Consider the following 16,293-nt stretch of genomic DNA (forward strand, 5'->3'; position numbering starts at 1 on the left):
CGCCGCTGTCAGGAGTTCAAGAAGAGCTAACGAGGGCAAGAAAGAGTTCAGCAGCAGGAGTACTACGTGCTCTACTTCTGCTGAGGAAGTGTCAGAAGCTGCCGCTCATTCCACCACTGCCCCTGCTGCTGTTGCTGCTTCGAAAGAGGCTGCAGGTGCGACCAGTGTTGCGCTGCTATCCGCGCAGGAAGGCACTTCTCCGTCAGCTGCCGCAACAGCATCCTCACCGGCAGCAGTCCTCCCCGCCTGTGCCTTGTCTCCGCGTGAAAAGCCTCCTCCTGAGGGGAAGGAAAAGCAGAAGCAGAGGCAGAAGAAGAAGAGGCTTCCTCTCGAGAGCGCCTCCAGCGAATTCCACAGTCAAGACTGCGGCAGGGGGGCCCCCAAGGGGCCCCCCGTTCAAGGTGCTGCCCCCTTCCTCGAGGGTATCTTCCATCCACCGGCCGACACAGCCACGACGACCACCACCACTCCCACCACCACTACCATTACCACCACCACCACTCCCACCACCACCACCACTACCATTACCACCACTACCATTACCACCACCACCAATGAAGGGGCGATGACAGACGTGCTTCTTACAGCCTGCAGAGGAGGACAGGAGGGAGGCGTGGAGATCTTTGAAGCTGCACAGTTCCCTCTCGCTACTCCTGCAGCAGCAGCAGCAGAAAGGGAGGGCTGCTGTCTTTCGGTAACCTCCTTTCCGGAGGCAGAACTGGGGGTGGCCTTTTCTGACAAGAATACATGCTCGAGTAGCCTTTCGAAAGCAGACGCTAGCTGTGCTGCTGGCGGCTGTCTCTCAGGCGTCTCGTCTGCTCCTTTGGGCTCTGCAGAGAGCTCTGCGCGCTGCTTCAGACGTGGAGAGAAACCATCTCTCAGGATGCACCCCACGGCACGCAGTAGCCGTCTCAGCGGCGTGACAGCGCTCTCCCCACCCTGCTGCTTTGCTGAAGTCTCAGTGGCGGCGTGTCTGACTGGGGACTGCGCCCACGCAGAACGCGCTTCTCGAAAACGCCTTAGCACCAAATATCCGTCTGGCGAAGACGCTGGGAACCCCTCGAGCGCAGGGGCAAACGAAGGCGTCTTGCCACTCTGGTGGCTGCTGCCAGAGCAGCACCATCCTCTAGCGCGATTTTTCTGCTGAGCTGACTCCCACATGCCCAAACCGTTCAACCTACACCCACATTCGGCACTCGCCTAAAACAGCTACGTTTCAGACAGTAGTCTCGGGTAGCGAATTTCCGCCATCAGGGGACCTCGGCAGGACCCCTAGAAGGTTCCTGCCCATGTAGCAGTAGACGCCTCTACAAAAGCAGCCAACCGTCTCCTGAGCTGGAGATACACCTAGGGGGCCTTTAGGTGTAGCGGGGGGCCGGAATGAGGGCATAACGGAAAACCCCAGTTGTGCAGCAACCACGGGCACTTATGATGTGTCGTTAACGAAAACATAACTCCTTCCATGCAAGCTGATTCGGTGGCCATCTGTGAGTAGCGGGCTGAGCTACACGTACCCTCCAGCTACTACGCTGCTTCTACTTAACTACGGAACGGTACAGAATTGGCCATTTGGCAGAGTTCTTTCCGTACGTCATATTTGTTGCAAAGCAGAGTCGCTCATTTTATTGCCGTAGCAATCCATGCTACGTATATACGTGTGCCCTAGGCTGCTAGATGCGCCAAACTGTGAATGAAGGGACCCCAAGTGCTTCGCGAGGCAGCTTTGCCGATGATGCAGCCTGAGAGAGCCTCGGGCTGGAAGCCTTAGGAGTGAGAGCTAGGAGCAGGGGAGGGACCTCTATCTGGAAGAAAACTCGATATATATCTATTTATGTATCCCGATTGCGAATTATACTGCATTGAGGGCCAAGCGTGTCTCCGCATGAAACGCCCAGTAGGAGCGTTGCAACAAACGGAGAGCGGCACTCCGCAAGCATAATTTAGCAGAGTTCACAGCTCCAAAATCCAATACCACAAGCAAAGTAACACCTGTGTTTATCCGCACACTGCGAAAAAGCCCTGCCTCCCAAGTGTGGGGACCTCCAGGCCCCTTCTACACCGCAGAGGGGTCCTATCCGTAGGGGCAGCTACTGAGAGGCAAGCCAAAAAAATAAAGGAAGAGAAAAAATGTGTCAAATAAAGAAGGATGCCGCCATAAACTCACATATTATGCATTAGAAGGCGCCCTGACAGAAGGTGATGCCTTGTCTGTTTGTCCCTGCCCCCAGCGGTAGGGTGGTAAACGTGTGCATTTGGGTGCCTGCAGAGCGTCCGTTAAAGCAAATTTACGGTACGTTAAGGTGAAATAGTGAAGGAATACATCTTATTGTCACCTGTAGTGCGCGAATTATAAGGAAGAACTTTGAAATTCACGCTGCTCCTTTTATTGTGCGGCCAGGCCCCTCTTGGCCATGGCGACGTGCAGCAAGTAACATGCGCAGACAGTATTGTACTCAACTCTTCCGATGCAAATAAGGGAGTAATCAGAGAGTAATCAGGAGACGGTAAGCTTGTATTTTAGCCGTGTTATGCATGTGTGTTGGATGTTGCAGCACTTCGCAGTGCCCCTAGCATCAAACCCAATCCATCCATCCTTAAAGGAGCTGCAGTCTAAGCTCAGGCACTATTTTAAGGCATGGTAGCGGGCGCTCCTGCTCGCGTTCCTCCCTCTGAAGTAGGGGGGCAAAATGTTGTTATATTCATCCTTTTAAGTGATATGCCTGTTTTACATGCATATCAAGTATAGAAATCCAGTTCGAGGCAAACATCGTAAGCGTCTCGATGCCTCGTCGGTTGGTACCTCTGGGATCCTTCTGCGGAGCTCATTTAATTTTCCTCCTCTAGCGGGCAAAAGGGGAGCATTCGGAGCATTGAGAAGATAATTTTCATGCATCGTTGCTGCTTGTTGCATTCAGTGGCCTGGGAGTGTTTTTGGCGGCCGATTTCTTTTCTTGAATTTTCAATGCACGATTGTTGGGCAGGAAGGGCTCTCCGTACACCAAATGCCATCATCATTGCTTTCTCCTTTTCTCAGGTTCCCCAATTTTGCATTGCCATCTATTTTGCATCACAATGGTGGTAAGCAAAGTAGGCGTCTTAGTCTTAATCTTGTCTCCTTGACAGACTTCATTTCGTGGTTTCTTGTGTTGCCGCTTGGGGTATTTTCTCGTATCGCAGTGCTAAGAAATTCTGCGAAGCTCTCCACATACTATATTTACTCGCTCATCTCTCAATGTGACATTGTACGCTTAGCAGCCTCCAAAGCCAGCTACCCTCGCAGTTTTTTTGCTCGCGTTCCCCTCTGCCTGTCGCAGCCCTCACACTCGAGAAAGCCGGAAGTCTTCGTCCTACCCGATGGCACCCTTTATCATCTGGGTGTGAAACCTGGCCAAATACATCCAAGAATTTTGACTGTTGGGGACAGAGAAAGAGCGCGGTTGCTAGCCAATGCTTTTTTAGAAGATGCGAAGGAACACGAACACAGCCGAAACTTCCTCACATTTTCCGGTGAGCTGGAGCTAACTCCAGAAGCAGCGGGGCAGGAGCCAATCATTATTCACCATTGTTTGCATACATATTTACACGCGACAGGGGGCTGGAAGTGGGGAAAGATGATGCTACCCATGACAAATGTTTCTGGCGGTCATGTGTTGGGGGATACTCTGGTGTTTCTCACTGCTGATATCGGGTTTAGGGGCCAGCGTAAAGGTGCCCCTATCATAGAAAGGGCAAAAAAGCAGGAAGCTGGTCTGCATGCCCTGCTTCTGCAGCTGGCTTCTCTCGGTAGGTTACCAGGCAAGTCTTGTTGCTTGCGACGAGGACCATCATGTCAGTCACCGCATCTTGCGAGATTTATAGGTTCTGCACTTTTTTCGGCTTAGGAACCTACAAGGGAACTCCGGTTTCCATCGTGTCTATCGGAATGGGAACGCCCAATATGGATTTTCTGGTTAGGGAGGTTTCGTTCCTGTTTCAAGACGAAGGTCTCGCCTTCATCCGCTTGGGTACTTGTGGCAGCTTCAAACTCGACCGCCCCGTTGGCAGTCTCTTCATCTCCGACAAGATGTACTACTGCTACAGGTGTGGCTTTGCTTGTGCCATTTTATGGATGTGTATTCCTCCGCATTTCCCCCTTTTGTTTACGTTGGTCCGCCCCGGTGCCTCCAACCGTCGTCTGCGCAACGATTCCGCCTGTGCTGCACGCACGCTTGACTGCGACCCCGTTCTCTCTGTATTTCATGCGATGCTGTTTGTCGTAGGAACTATTTACACTTCGACGGCAATCCGTTCGCACATCAAGGCGTCCAGCAACCGCACTGTCCGTACATCATTGCGGGGCCAGTTGAGGGCGACAAGGAACTGACAGAAAAACTGGAGGCAAATATTGCAAAGCTGGAGCTCTCTAGCGTCACGGGCTCGGGTATTTCTGCTGAGACTTTCTATGGCTGCCAGGTGAGTCTTCTTCACACTTAGTTTTGCTCTTGGATTTGTTGCACCCGCGACTTCTAATTCAGAAGGATAGTAATGTGGTACTGCTTGCTTCATGATGCCATCCCAATCTGAATAGCGAAGGCAGGCCTTACACTGTTTATTCTGATACCTGTAGTCAATATGCGTGGCTTCGGCATATGTGCACTCGTGAAGAACCCACTTGCCTGTATGCTTCATCAAAATGTGGTCCTCTCAACGCAGTACACACGGGCGTGCCTTCCGACCTTTCCGCAGGGCCGTTTTCTCCCTGGTTTTCACGACGATAATGATAAATTATTCAAAGAATTTTCAAAGCTTGAGATTCAATCCTGCGAAATGGAATCGCATCAGCTGTTCCATCTCTGCAAAGAGCGCGCGAAGGGGAATTCCAAAGTAGTAACAAGGGCGGCGTCTATTTGTGTGGCTGTCGCCCACCGTGTGGCTCCAGATATGCCTTCGCGTCCTGACACACTTAGTAGCGTAAGCGTTTCGCGTGCTCCCGACCCTCTGCTATGCTTTTTCCTGCCCATATGTGTAAACAAGTGTATGTTTCCTGAAGATTTATGTCGAAGTGCATATGGTAGACTCGTGCCAGTATAGTGTTCGCTGTAAGGCGGAATAAAGGCTTCTTGGTTTACGGGGATTCAGCCATCGCTACTCTTAAAGGTTTACATGTGCTTGTACAATTAAAGTTCTACAAGCAGTGGAGAGTTGCTCTGTCACATAGAGCGTGAGAATTAGCTGTGTTCGTCGTCGAGACTACGATCTGATACGAATATGATTATTGCCCCCAGGAAACCCTAAGCATTGTCAAATAGTCCATCTAAGTTGAAAAGAATAAGTTGGGCTCTTATTGAAAGTGTTTTGAGCTTCTACTTCCGTGTATCTGCTTCCATCTAAGTTAACGCTTTGAAAACATTTGTGTGTGCCTTACTCAGGAACACACACGGGAAATCATTCTGAAGGCCGGTGAAGCAGCTCTGGATGCCCTTCAATCTATTCATGTGTAAATAAGTGCGGACGATGCTGTTCGGCACTACTTCTAGACAAAGTTTGTAAACGTGTGCTTGTCCATAAACAATTTGCATTGATAGACCAAGGATGAAAAGGAATGCAGCAGATGTAAACAAGAATGACACAGATATATGGCTATAGGATCAGGGCTGCTTTTTGCATGAATCTTTTCATGCTTTGATTTGTTGGTTAGCCTGTAAAAGACCACGAAATTTTGCATATTGCCCTGATTCATTTCTGATTTGGGGCTTTTCTGTCGATGATTATCATCAGCTGCATGCTTCCACCTTCTTTAATGTAATTGAAGACAACTTAGAATTTAATGTTTTCCAGTTTATATCAAAAGAAACTGTGCAAAGCGGCTTCTACGCGTGTTGCATGCCGCCTGGCACTCCCGCACCACAGAAGCCCTAGAAATAGAGGCATATAGGCATTCAATGCACTTTATATTGGTCATTCGAAGTAGCAATTACCAGTCACTAGACGAAGTTTGCAAGGGCGTTTTGTAGGTTGCGCAACACATTTTGCATACATCATCTGACGTATTCGGTGTTTAACCGGACCAGTCAAGGAATATTCATTCAGCTTACTTATGCATCTGTCCGGACGAATATCTCCGGCGCAGTCAGCATATACTGCTCCCGCTGCGGCTGTCGAAGTATTCGTATATCAGTAGTAACCACCACGCCTTGGAAGTGGTTTCGTTACCTACCGCCAACGCAAGTCTCCTTCATCTTCACCAGTTCTACACAGGCGAGGGCTCCTGCTGCTTTTGATTTTTCTTTGCAATGTCTTCTGCAGCTCTCTTCCGCTTTTCGTGAATTCGCGAACTCCGTAGAACAGCAGGTGTCACAGAAACCGCTTTCACCACTGTTGTTGCCACTAGAACATTCCTTCAGGCTGTGAGGCAGTGACCATCAAAATGTCTTATTCCTTTCAGCTGCGTGTGTATCAGTACCTGGCGGCCAGTGATTCTAGTCCTATGCATCTGTCCAGCCCAATTGGAAGGCTTGTAATTTGTTCAAACGCAGGAAGATCTTGAGCTGGCACCACTGGCGCGACAGCATTTTCGTTCGCTGGATGCTGTTTAGCGGGGGTAACGGAAGCTCATGAGTCTAGTGAGGGAGGAAAAGACAGCGCAGATGGTATTACCAGCGAGATTGACGAAAAGGCAACGCCAGCACAACTCCACGTGGAAAGCCCGACAGTTCCAGAAGATAACCCTGGTGGGTACGCAAGTAAGCGATATCTAGATAAATGTGTGTTTGGGAGATGACAAACCATCTGTCCGTCCGATGCTGAAGACAGGCAATGCAGTGGCATTCCCTGCATTTATGACAATGTGGCTGCTGTTGAACGACACTTTGATTGTATTCCAGGATCCCGGCTTGAACGACCAAAGGTTGGACTTTGTCAGGGTGCTGTATACACCTCGGAATTTCTTCCGTAGGCGCACGAATGAAGGGCCCATTTCAAATAAAATAAAATTGTCCTTATCCTGGATGTTGAATGCGGCTCCCACAATGCCTGCATGCAGTAATGTGCGCAAAAAGCAAATGAGAAAAAAGGCTAGTGCATCTAAGGGTTTTGCGGCAGAGCGTGGTAGTACCGACGAAACTACGAAGCGCATGACGCGCAAGCAGGAGCAGTGCGATACGGCTGCTGGGTCCAAAGGGTCCCTACCTTCACACTGTGGGAAGAATTTGAATGAGAATTGTCCTTCATCGCATGAACGATGGCGTGCGAGAGCCAGAATTGCGGGTGCCTGTAAGCCACGGCGTAAAAGGGGAAACGTGAACAACAATAGAAGTTATTTGCCTTACCTTATTTTTGATGCCTCCTATATTCGACTTAAGCAACAAAAAATGATAATAAATAGTGCTTAAGAGAAAAGAAAAGCTGCTCTACCATCTGGGCAATAGTAGCATGCTCTCCTCCAATATCCATTGCGTATTTCCAGTGAGACGGAACGTCTGCTGCCTCAGGATCAAAAGCCGTCCACTCATCGCTTATACGTCCCACGAACTATCGAAAATTTGAAGTAAAGGCGTGGCGCATATCACATGCTGTACAGTGCAGAATGCAGCTCACTGATTCTCTGTAATTGCTGCATTGAGGCGGATACGGTGGCAACAAGGGTTTGTCGTTGCCACCAATACAGGGCAACGGCTTAATGCTAAGCCTATCAAAACACGCCGAGTTTACTGTGCTTGTGTAAAAGCCGACAGAACCCGACATAAAGGAACCATCTAGAAGGTCAATGTCTGTCTCTGGTGCTTCAACAGACGCCTCCTCCGAAACCTCAGAAACGCGTATCTGAATTCTTTGCAGCTGGGCAATAATCTCTACGTGATACCACTGTCCTTCAACAAAGCCGCCATCATCGATCCTTGCCGCTTCTGTTGGAACGCCGTTCACAACTCGCAATAGCCGCTTGGTTCCGCCATTCGCTTGCTGCTAGAGCCGACTCGCAAAACGTTTGTCGCGACGATGATAAAATTTCGGCTTACTTGTCTCATTTCAAAGAGAAACATGTTTCTGCTGTCTCTCACGCGAAAGGCAATGCCCACCGACCCCGAACCAGATACAAGTATATCTCCCGAAAGCACGAAGTCATAGTAATTCTTGTCCTTCAAAATCGCGTACGTCCCTGTGCCAGTGCTGCCGGGGATGGTTGGAGAGACAGCAGACAACTGGCATAAACTGTGGTGGTTCTCTCGTTTTCCTGCAGGTGGGGGACCAATCTTCCACTTGCTATTCCCTACGGCCAAGCACTAGGAGTAGCTTGCGAAGGATGTGCACCAGAGACGATACTGCTTACCAACTGCCAGTTTGGATTCAAATGTGTGGAACACATCAGATTTTTCTGCATTTTTTACAATGTCTATGTTCCATTCATCTGCGGCAGACTGCTCTGCTCGCTTTTGGAGAGCCTGAACAGCGCTTCTGCTAGCAGCTCCCGAAACGTTGTATTGATAGGAAAGACCGTACTTCTTTTACTTCTTTTGTACTCTTTTCTAGCGCCTGAGAGATCTTTCCTGATAAATTTTTCAAGTGCTCTTCCAGATGCTCAATTTGTGTCAAAGTTCCTTTCGATGTAAGCTGTAACAAACTCCATTGTTACGGCGAAGGAAACACTTCGACGCGGATTAAACAACAAACCTCTAGCCGTGTTTCCACAAGTTCAGCAGGCTTGAGAGTAGCCCTCGTCCCTGATATCGCCTGCCATTGCCTTTCTGTAGGAGTTGTTTGCTTTGTAGACCATGAGACACCCACATACCTTGGTAGCTGAGAGGCGCACATGGTCCATTACCTCACTGTCGAATCCCCCTAGCTGCTGTGACAATATTGTAGATAGCTGGTTTACGGCCAATGTTGTAGCTTCGTTGAGCTCTTCGCTCGCTCCTGGAGGGTGCGGTGGGCTAGGTCCACTTTGCGCAGTTGTAGGAGCAGCGGCTGCTGCAGAAGGACCAGCAGTGGGCAAAGCGCTACTCGCGATTCCGATATTGGTGCCTGTCGTGTTTGGTGCTGCTGTTGGTGAGTTAGGGAGATGCTGCGGTGCAGCTGATGTTGGTGCCGCAGCCTCTAGGGGCGATGCATGCAATTCTAGGAAACTTGTGGAAGGGCTTTTTTCTGTTGGACACTGCCGCGCAGCTGACTCCAGCGTGAAAGCTCTTTCCCGCTGCACACCAAGCAAGCTGCTAGAGACAACGCCGTTCTTTTCGCTGCCCTCAAATTCATGCGGAGCTGCTACGATTCTAATTGCAACATCTCCCCCTCTGCTGAGCAGTCCTGAATGAATCGCTGCAATGCAAATTGAACTATCATCAGTGTACACGCCGGTTTCTCCCCCAACCAGTTTTGCCTCGTCAACTAATTCAAGAGGATTTGCATTGAAGCGCCAGACACATGAGAGTCCGTTAGGCGATCTAGCCTACCGTAGTGAATGCAACCTTCTGGACACCTAATAAAGAATGTGCTACCCTGCGGTCCATCAAATAACGCATTTCCTTGGACTGCAGTAGTGCATGTCACATCAGTGTAGGACTGCGGTGGATTCCATGCATCGGTGTTTGTTGAGCCTGAACGCCATTCAAGTGTGGTCGATTTGAGACACGTGCATGCTGCTTCCCATGAGATGCAAATTGCACTGACAGATGATTGTGGACATGTCGGTGTTTGAAGCGTCAAAGAATATCAATCCTGTCGGCGATATTCCAACAGTGTTTCCGATGAGTCCTCCATTTTTTTGTGCTTCCACAATAAATTCAGTGACCTGTTTTTCGTGCATCCACATTACGGTTTTTGAGGACTTGTGCGGCTAGAAGAATGTGCATATTTGGCCTACATCTTTCTTGAAATCGAGAGAGTAGAAAACGTTCGCCCCATTGTTCACTGCAACTGGCACTGGATTTGTTAGATCCATTTCCATAATATCTAACATTCGCTGCAGCGCTTCGATTTGCCGATTACTCTTCAAGTGGACAGGCTCAAGTCCCAATTCTGCACTTCCATTTCGCTGTTGACAGGCGTTCGCTTATTTCGATCGAACCGTACTTACTGCTGCATGCAGATACGGCATCACGGACAGTCACTATGCCATCGTTGTCTGGAATTGTGACATATGTACCACCAGATGAAAGGTCGCAGTAGGCCCTCAGCGGCTTGGACGCACAGAGCGGTAGCACCCAATAAAAACCTGATGTTGACTTGTTAGATGCGCTTTTCAGCGCGTAACAATCCTCAATCGCATGCTGCTGAGTCAACCCAGGCAGACTGCTTAAATCCACGTCGCCACTAGGAGATTGTAGCTCGCTATCTGTACCTTGCACTTACAACGTTGCTTCGTAGCTGCATTGATGGCAGTCTTACCGAACCGCGCTATAGCACTCATCGTGTCCGCAATCTCTGTCTCGATTGTTGCGAGCTTGATAGTTTCTGCTTTCTTCGCTCCCAGGCATGTTTTCGCTGGTTGCATTATTTCATCTACTGCGGATAAACTCTTCGCCATGGACATGCTCAAAGCATTGGCTGCTTTTCCTGCCCGTTGCAGCTCCATACCGGCAGACAAATCCACCTCTGATACCAATTCAAGAAAGAACTTGTCCCGAGCGTCACTTGAAGCCTTTGCTTTTGAGCAAGGCTCCACAATGGAACGAAGCCTATTGCTGTAGACGGAAAGTGTTTTGATGCCGTAGACAAGCTTGTCATTTGAAACGCTGGAATCGAAATTCGCCTTAATCTCTATGTAGCAAGTTTTACTGTATTCTGCACAAGGGTTACCCTAGAATTGGATGTGCCCGTTCCATCCGAACCCGCAAGAACCGAGCGATAACAGCCTTCATGTCATCCATCGTTGTGTATGCCGCATTCACGTCGGTTCGGGACACATCCACATAGTTTGCGCCATCGTTGCTTAGTGCAATTGTGTAGCTTAGGGGAGGAAACTCCCAGTCAATATCTGTAGTTCTCAGCTTGTATTTGTCTCCCAGGTCCACATCAAAGTGAACAAACTCCGGAACCGCGTCTTTCGGAAATTCCGGGGAAGCCCAAAATGTGTCTGCATTTCCATCAACGGCCGCAGATGGTCCGTGCTCGTCGTCAGCCGCTCGAGAATGAGTGCTCCGCACTTCGGCATCCTTTGCTACATCTGTACTCCCAGCTTTGCTGCCCGTCTGCGACAGACAGTAGTTCCCTCCTCGGAGGAGTTTTAGCTGGTTATTCGGCTGCAGCTCCCTGTAAACAATGAGTAGAAAGCTGATGGATGCTACCAAGCCTGATATCTGTACCATACGCTCCTTCCGTCTTGGAAGTTGTATTCTGCTGTGCAGTCGCCTGTCACAACTTGGCCCCCGTCCTGGACGTTATTGTCCTTCAAAACCATGCAGACACCCAGCACTGGATTTTTGATTTGTCCTATGAACGAGCGTGAATCCAATTGTTGCGTTCGACTATGCAATGCTGAATTATTACCTTGTTCGGTAAACTGCCAAAGCGCACGCTCGTCTGCGATTGCAGTTGACATCAAACAGCCATCAAGAACAATATCTCCTCGTTCATCGCTTTGAACGCACAAGTCCTGAAGGCTTTTCAGTTTAGGGAAATAGGACGTATGACAAATTGACAATTGCCCCAACGCACCTGATGGGGACTGGTAATGCCGCTTTGAATGCGAAGGACAGGGAACCCCCCGCCAAGTAGCTGCACTAGGCTAATCCCAAAATACTGACTCTGCGGATCCTTCATCATAATACGAATGGCCTTTAAGTATACGGCGTGGGGAAATGTGAGAACTTGGTGGAACTGCGCTGAACCAAAAGGTATGATTTATAGAAACACCTAGTATACAATCCAATTCCCTCACGCCCTGCAGAATTGACATCTTGAAATGGTATTATTTCCTGAAAGGCATCGCTTCCATCGAAGCTTGCGGCGATAGCGACTAAAAAAGTAAGCGTTTTGTGTTTTGCAGCCCATGATGAAAACGATCAATAATGTTCCCCTCGTACCTTTTCCAGGAGCATATGCCCAATTAATTTCTATACCTTCCACTAGACGTCGGGTTTTGATTCGCCCTGTCCATGAAACGACATCTTGTTTTCCGTGGTTTCCTTCAGAACACCAGTAACCGGATCCACGGCTGAGCGCTTTCTCTGGGGAGAATTCCCTGTGTCCTCCCTGCCCAATGCTTGGGAAAAAGGAAGTTGCTTGCGCTGAATCGATGCGAATATAGGTATTTACAACCATCTGCTCAGCCAGTGCAAATAAGGGCTGTTCCCAACATTGTAGCAACGCAACAGCTGCCCATAAAAGTGCTTTCAGCCATCGCCGGTGTACTCCCATCGTATGAGTGGTTCAATACTGATAACTTTAGGGGGCTCAAGCAGTGAGCCATTCATAGCCACTCCGATGAAACGAAATGCATAATAGCGTATTTTGCCCTGTGGCTACGATATGTCGAGCTGTAGGTACACCAGTGACTGCGTGCAGCTCCGCACACATATGTTGGAGCCATGAACACTTCATTGCGTGGAACATGCTTGAAGTGTTTCCAATTTTTATGGATGCTTGATTTTTGATAAGCAGACTTGTCCCCTGGGGATTTTAGTCGGTGGATCAACTACAAATATCTAGAGGTGGACGATGAAGTATGACATCCCCCCGGGGTGACCTTAGTGACAAACCGCAGCACATCCACTTTTTTGCAGTAAAAATAGCTTTCGACTTGGCCAATGCCATAGCAAAACTCTGCCTTTGTAGAATATTGATACGTATAATTCGGATCACCGGCTTTTCTTGCTTGTTTCGTCCATCTGTCGATTTTTCTTTTATAGAGCACTACGTATGGTATGCATTTGTTCAATCCAGCCTATTACTTGCCTTTTAAGCTTTGCAAGAGCTGTATGATTCCACAATCCACTACTGGCTTCAAGCAGGGGATGCCAGAGGGTTCGATTGAAAATTTTTTTGGGTTCATCTGAAAAGACCCTCGCGGGTTCTATTGAACTTGGTACAGCATTTCCTGTCTCAATTGAAAAATCGTCTTGTCCATGAGCATGCAAACGAACATTTTTATATGACATTTCGTCTGAAATTTCCGGAAAAAATTCATATTAATAAGAGACTATGGATGTGTTTACCAGCACATCATGGGAACGTGGCGTGCGTGAAGCAATTTTCCAGTATTCCGTAGTATGGCGTTAAGAGCTCCAGAATATAGTTTCTCTCTGTATCAAGAGTGCTTTGAAAGATAAATGGGAGCGCACAAGAATGCGTGCTTTACTTTGCTTTCCTTGATAAGCTAGTGGTAGGGGGCCGAAGAAAGAAACCGGTGAAGAATCGGGTGTATGCTTGGCATAGCCTAGCATGATGCGTAGGACAGCCTATTCTGCTTATGCGGCACTTGTCCGTATATTTCTGCTGGTGGGTCGTCGGTCAGCCACACACTGAGAGACGTGGGGTTGTATCTCTACGCGAAGTTGCTACATGAGTTGCCGGACGCATTCAAAGGCCGCAGGTACCTCTCAACGACCCGCTGTATTATGCTTTGAGAATCTTGTGGACTGAGAATACAATGTTTAATCCCGTCATTGACTTGCGATGCGGAACTATTACTTTGGCTTTTATATGTGCCCCGCGGCAATAAAAGACCAGGACCCAACATATTGAGCAGATCCAGAGTGCTCTCCTTGAACATCAGGAAAATGGGGATAAGGTTCGGTTACTTCGCAGCTGTAATTCTCCGTTTCATGTCTTGAAAACATAAAAAACAATAAACCCTGAACGAAATTAGTAGGCAGCTCTTTAGCACAACGCTCCATGTATGGTTGTCGTACGCAAGCACGTGATTTCAGATTCAATGCAAAATTATAGGTTTTTTAGTGTTGCTCAAGAAAAACCTATGTCTCCTTTCCCGTGGGCCTTATAGTTCCTACATGAGGGGAGGGCAGCCAGGATTCACGGGCGTAGCTGCACTTGCCTAGCGCTCCGAGCATCCACTGCTAATTGCACATACGACACATGCATACAACCTGTGATAAATTACGTCCCTGACATAGGACAAATAAGTGAATTCGGTACTGATCCTTCATAAAATACAGCTAGTATAGTAGAAAGTGTTCAGGTGTAGACCACCTACCCCGCTGTATCTTTTCCCCAAATTTTGAAGTACAAGCCTAAGAGCTCCGTATTTGTACGTCAAGACCAACCGAATGCAGGACACCAAGAGAGTTTTTCCTCCATCGCCACTCCGTAGGCAGGCAGCAAAGCAAAAAAAGTAAGAAATTTACATGTGTGCATCAACCGCTTGAGTGATATATACCGAAAGAAGGACACACACACAGACGCACACACACACACACACTCACAGACGTTAGCAACACATGAGAGGCCGATTCAACACGACCGTGAAGCCGCATATGGCTTTCTAGCGTTAGAGTGTTGTAATGTGTGTGGCGCCTGTTCCCAGAATATAGAAGACAAAAAGCATCTGTAAAAGAAATCAGAATGTAGAGAATTTTAGCAGTGCCTTCGCGCTTCGGGAAGAAATCTCCGCGTGAGAATGCAGCCGGCGCATGCAATGAAGTCGAACATGTTAAATCAAAAGATGCACGAAAGCAATTTTAAAAACACCATCTGAGAGAGTGTCTGAGCATATAGCTGGGTAAAGAGAAAATTCGGGCAATGATTACCGACATCCTTTCAAGGAGGTTCCGACCGAGAGTGGTAGCTAGTTCAGGCAGAGCATGCGCTGGGAAAGGAGCGCGAGGAATAACTTTCATGGCTACTAAAATTGTTAGCCGAGCAAAGGTGTTAATTCTGTTGTAGGTAACAAAACTCGCAACTACGTTTCCGTTAGCCGCTGAAACTCGCGGTCCCCAGCAAATGCAACTAGAGGCTACTGTTCAGCGCGTTCTCGACTATTCGGAGTCCTAGAATTCAGCACTTCCACGGCTCCTTGTGACGCTTCGTCTTCACAAGGGCCACTGACCTGGTTGGCTAGTCCGGATATAACTTGTGTAGCCTTGAATTTACTGTGGGAAGCCAATTTTGATAGTTCGGAACCACCTGTAGGCTAGAAACACGGAACCGACCGGAACTTTACTGCAAATACGCACTTGTCTGCCTTTATCTTTTAGCCTACTTCAGCAAGCGTTGGCTACCTGTTCTCTTAGTAGCCTTTCGGCTTGGGTTAGATGCTAAATTTGAACAAATAGGTCCACACCAGGGCCGAATAGGGGCTCCTCGCTGGAGACTGGGGCTGCGGGAGGGCAATGAGCAGACGAATGTGCTGCACAAACCCACTCAGTGGAAGGGAAAACATCGAGCCAGACCATTAGATTTGCGTGAATGTAGAGTTGTAGATACTGTAAAATAGTGGGGATGGTGAGCTGCGTCTCCCCTCAGGGTGGTTCAAGTGGTCCTATTGTGGTCAATGTGTAAATGGGTCAAGAGGCACGCCAGAATGCATCAACAAACTTTGGATCCCTATTTGTATTAACACTCCTGAACAATTCATGACGCTTCCAGAAATGCTTTAAGAAGATTTTGGGCGAGTTTATTAGCCGCGACAGAGCTGAAGCAGGGGATAAAAAGAGCATTTTTGTCGAGTCGGTCGACATTAGCACAGATGCTATGCTTACCGTTCAACGACGTGAGCCAAGTAAGAAAGTCCATAGCCAGAAAAACCAAAGAATCTAACAAGTGGAAGGTTTGCAATGGGCCGGGTTTATAAATATTGCTCAACGTAAGTTGTCTGGGCATCGCAGTGCAACACCTCTTACGCGGGACGCATCCCACTCCATCAAGATGACGTGAGAGCCTTTTATGTGTGCCGCGAATTTCCCCTTGGCTCAAAAGAAGACCTCCGTGCGATTTGCACGAATCGGCACTCTATAGCGAGGTCGGGAGGTACAAACGACGGAGGCCCCGCTGTTTTCTGACCATAGTAGGCCATCACAAATATTGCTCTTACGAAGACGAATACTTGCGCACATATTCACATGACGCTGCATGTTACACAACATCTGAAGCGCGCGCCGTACGTGCTGTGGATTCTATTCAACGTTTCGGCTGAGAGCTACTACGTCGTCTAGAAATATCCTTGTAGCTCTCCATAATTGGCTCGTACAAATCCCGATCAACCAGCCGCTACAGCTTGGCTAGGAGATGAGCAGCTCCAAACGGCATGCAGGTATAGTCGATCTTGCGAATGCAGGTCTAAAACAACATTTTTGCCTATCACTTGGGTGGAATGGAATTTAAAGAAAGTCTTGAGTCTAATGTCGAACTGACCATGATAATTTGTCA

At 48.4% G+C, this 16,293-nt stretch overlaps 2 protein-coding genes across 2 annotated transcripts; one reads left to right on the top strand and one right to left on the bottom strand.

Annotated features, from left to right (window-relative positions):
* The first annotated feature begins 3,072 nt into the window (after window positions 1-3,072).
* Window positions 3,073-5,070, top strand: LOC34617421 (purine nucleoside phosphorylase DeoD-type). Its single transcript, XM_026335842.1, has 5 exons — window positions 3,073-3,078; window positions 3,315-3,507; window positions 3,882-4,080; window positions 4,260-4,452; window positions 4,726-5,070. The coding sequence occupies exons 1-5, from the start codon at window positions 3,073-3,075 to the stop codon at window positions 5,068-5,070; spliced, it is 936 nt and encodes a 311-aa protein (XP_026191627.1).
* Window positions 5,071-6,188: 1,118 nt separating this feature from the next.
* On the bottom strand, window positions 6,189-12,327 carry LOC34617422. The gene is made up of 23 exons (XM_026335843.1): window positions 11,994-12,327; window positions 11,626-11,792; window positions 11,458-11,563; window positions 11,274-11,382; window positions 10,768-11,220; window positions 10,357-10,703; window positions 10,046-10,303; window positions 9,833-9,987; window positions 9,640-9,760; window positions 9,423-9,566; window positions 8,765-9,357; window positions 8,647-8,706; window positions 8,476-8,586; window positions 8,306-8,417; window positions 8,037-8,245; window positions 7,576-7,938; window positions 7,393-7,509; window positions 7,308-7,334; window positions 7,168-7,249; window positions 6,766-7,011; window positions 6,637-6,707; window positions 6,443-6,567; window positions 6,189-6,384 (listed from the first exon to the last, which is right to left on the bottom strand). The coding sequence occupies exons 1-23, from the start codon at window positions 12,325-12,327 to the stop codon at window positions 6,189-6,191; spliced, it is 4,506 nt and encodes a 1,501-aa protein (XP_026191628.1).
* Between the last annotated feature and the right edge of the window lie 3,966 nt (window positions 12,328-16,293).

This window comes from Cyclospora cayetanensis, unplaced genomic scaffold (genome assembly GCF_002999335.1).
Source record: "Cyclospora cayetanensis isolate NF1_C8 unplaced genomic scaffold, CcayRef3 CcayRef3_contig_82, whole genome shotgun sequence".
Lineage (NCBI taxonomy): Eukaryota > Apicomplexa > Conoidasida > Eucoccidiorida > Eimeriidae > Cyclospora > Cyclospora cayetanensis.